Here is a 1,890-nt window from a genome sequence, read left to right as displayed (position 1 = left end):
AATAGACACCCTGTCGATCCTGTGAGGACATGACTCACTTACTGTCCATCCTATGAAGATATACACTCGCTCGTCACTCCGCTCCTCGTGAGTGTGGTAAACTCAGGGTCCGCTCCAGACACGAGAATGAATATTCTCCCTCAGAGAGGACCGAGGCCTCTAAAGAAGTCCGAAGAAAAGTCCAGGCCGCGGCCCCCGCATTACCAGGGTCTCCACGGGGCTCTGGGGCTGTCCTGGGCGGGCTCTTTAGTGATGCTGGGACAGGACGGAGGCCGAGAAGGACACACCGCCTCTGCTGCAGCCGCAGGTCTATGGAGGGCCCGCAGCAGCTTCATCCGGGTCTCTGCGGGGGCTCCGTGGAGGGAGAGGAAGAGCAGAGAGTCCTGGAGGCACCGGGAGTGACCTTCACAGGAGGCCGCGGCTGTAGGGAGAGAGGAAGGGTTAATAGTTGTAGATTTAAACAGCAGGAAGTAAACACACAAAAAATGCATTTAAAGCTCTCGAATGCTTTCTTCTGGTTGCTGAAATTAGTTTACAGGTATTTCTGATACGCTTAAAACACGAAGTTAAGTAAAATGGCACTGGAAATTGACATATTTAAACGTCATAATGAGCTTGCCCCAAGTACCTTCCCGATGCGACTATTAGTAGTTCCGTCTCTGCACTAACTAACCCAAACCACCCCCACACGCAGACAAACAAAAAACTGCAGAGAACACCCTCTGCACTTTTAACCCTTCAATGTACTGCCTCTCACCTGGTGCCGGTGTCTGCACGCGCTGGGCCAGGTACGTCACGGCCATTTCCAGGATATCCGCTTTCTCTGCTTTGGGCGGAAGTTCATGTTCCTCAAACTCTCTCTGCAGTAACATCCTCAGCTGCTCAATGCTGCTGTTGATGCGATCTCTCCTCAGCTTTTCCACCACTGGCTTCCTCAGCTGCAGGGACAAAATTGTTTATTTGTTATTTTAGTGAAACAAACGTATACAGTTGTCTAAAGTCGATAAAAGGTAATAACAAAGCTTATAGTTACTTCAGTTTGATAAACAGTTCAATTAAATAATGCTAATTTAGAACTAGGGTGACATTAAAAGATCAATAAATACAGCCACTGTTGATATAGTATATTGGAAGCTCATTTTAAACGTGTACTTTTTGTATAGATGAAAAACCTAAATATGCGTTTTAAATATTAATATCCAGACTCTTACCTTTCTAATGTCTCTCTCCTCGCGCTCCTCTTCATATTTCCTCTCGGTGCTGAAAGGCGCCATCTTGCCCGGTGTGGGGTGAAGAGCGGGGTCTCTGCAGTGAACCCACAGTGATCGGTGTCTGAAGAGCTCGCTCCCTCCTGCCCTATTTATCCCCCTCCGCCTGCAGGGTAATGTGTGAGTCTGGGGCTGGAGAGAGGTTCCCACACTCAGCAGCCAATCAGAGAGCAGCGGGGGCAATGGAAGTGTGGCACATTACAGGGAGGGAGGGGGGGACATCTGGGCCCGGACACAAAGGATCAGAGTGTGGGAAAGAGCCGCCCACTAAAGTGATATGATTCCTGACATCTGCCAGGAGTTGAACACTGTCAATAATATTAAATACGGGCGGGTGTGGTCGCAGCGCTGAAAAGCATGAATGAGCGGGCCCAGGAGGGAACTCATTAATGCCATCATTTTTGGGTCTCGCTGGTAATGCATCCAAAGGATGCATGTGTCCAGCTGGAGACGTATAGTGATCAGTCTGGGGGGAAGGAGGACAAGAGGGTGTACAAGCTTTTTTCCCTGGATTCGTGTGCTCGAACGCGCACGTTCCGTCCTGCGCCACGCACTTCCCTCCCATACTCCCACCCTAACGCGCATGCATGCACACAGACACACACGCGTGCACACGCACACA

General features: G+C 50.1%; 1 protein-coding gene across 1 annotated transcript; it reads right to left on the bottom strand.

The window, feature by feature from the left end:
* Positions 1-200: 200 nt before the first annotated feature.
* LOC144753310 (transcription factor HES-5-like) lies at positions 201-1,274 on the bottom strand. The gene is made up of 3 exons (XM_078641049.1): positions 1,212-1,274; positions 758-938; positions 201-421 (listed from the first exon to the last, which is right to left on the bottom strand). Exons 1-3 carry the CDS (start codon positions 1,272-1,274, stop codon positions 201-203), a joined length of 465 nt encoding a protein of 154 aa, XP_078497175.1.
* Positions 1,275-1,890: the final 616 nt, after the last annotated feature.

This window comes from Lissotriton helveticus, chromosome 5_1 (assembly GCF_964261635.1).
Source record: "Lissotriton helveticus chromosome 5_1, aLisHel1.1, whole genome shotgun sequence".
In the NCBI taxonomy this organism is placed as follows: Eukaryota; Metazoa; Chordata; class Amphibia; order Caudata; family Salamandridae; genus Lissotriton; species Lissotriton helveticus.
Note: the sequence above shows the minus strand (reverse complement) of the source record. Positions and strands in the feature narration are given on the sequence as shown.

What these genes read in the sequence shown, in the direction of transcription:
- LOC144753310 (XM_078641049.1), bottom strand. Translation starts at nt 1,274, where the DNA reads ATGGCGCCTTTCAGCACCGAGAGGAAATATGAAGAGGAGCGCGAGGAG. An exon ending in AGGAGAGAGACATTAGAAAG is followed by an intron (nt 939 to 1,211) that starts GTAAGAGTCTGG and finishes TTGTCCCTGCAG; the next exon opens with CTGAGGAAGCCAGTGGTGGA. An exon ending in CGTGCAGACACCGGCACCAG is followed by an intron (nt 422 to 757) that starts GTGAGAGGCAGT and finishes CTCTCCCTACAG; the next exon opens with CCGCGGCCTCCTGTGAAGGT.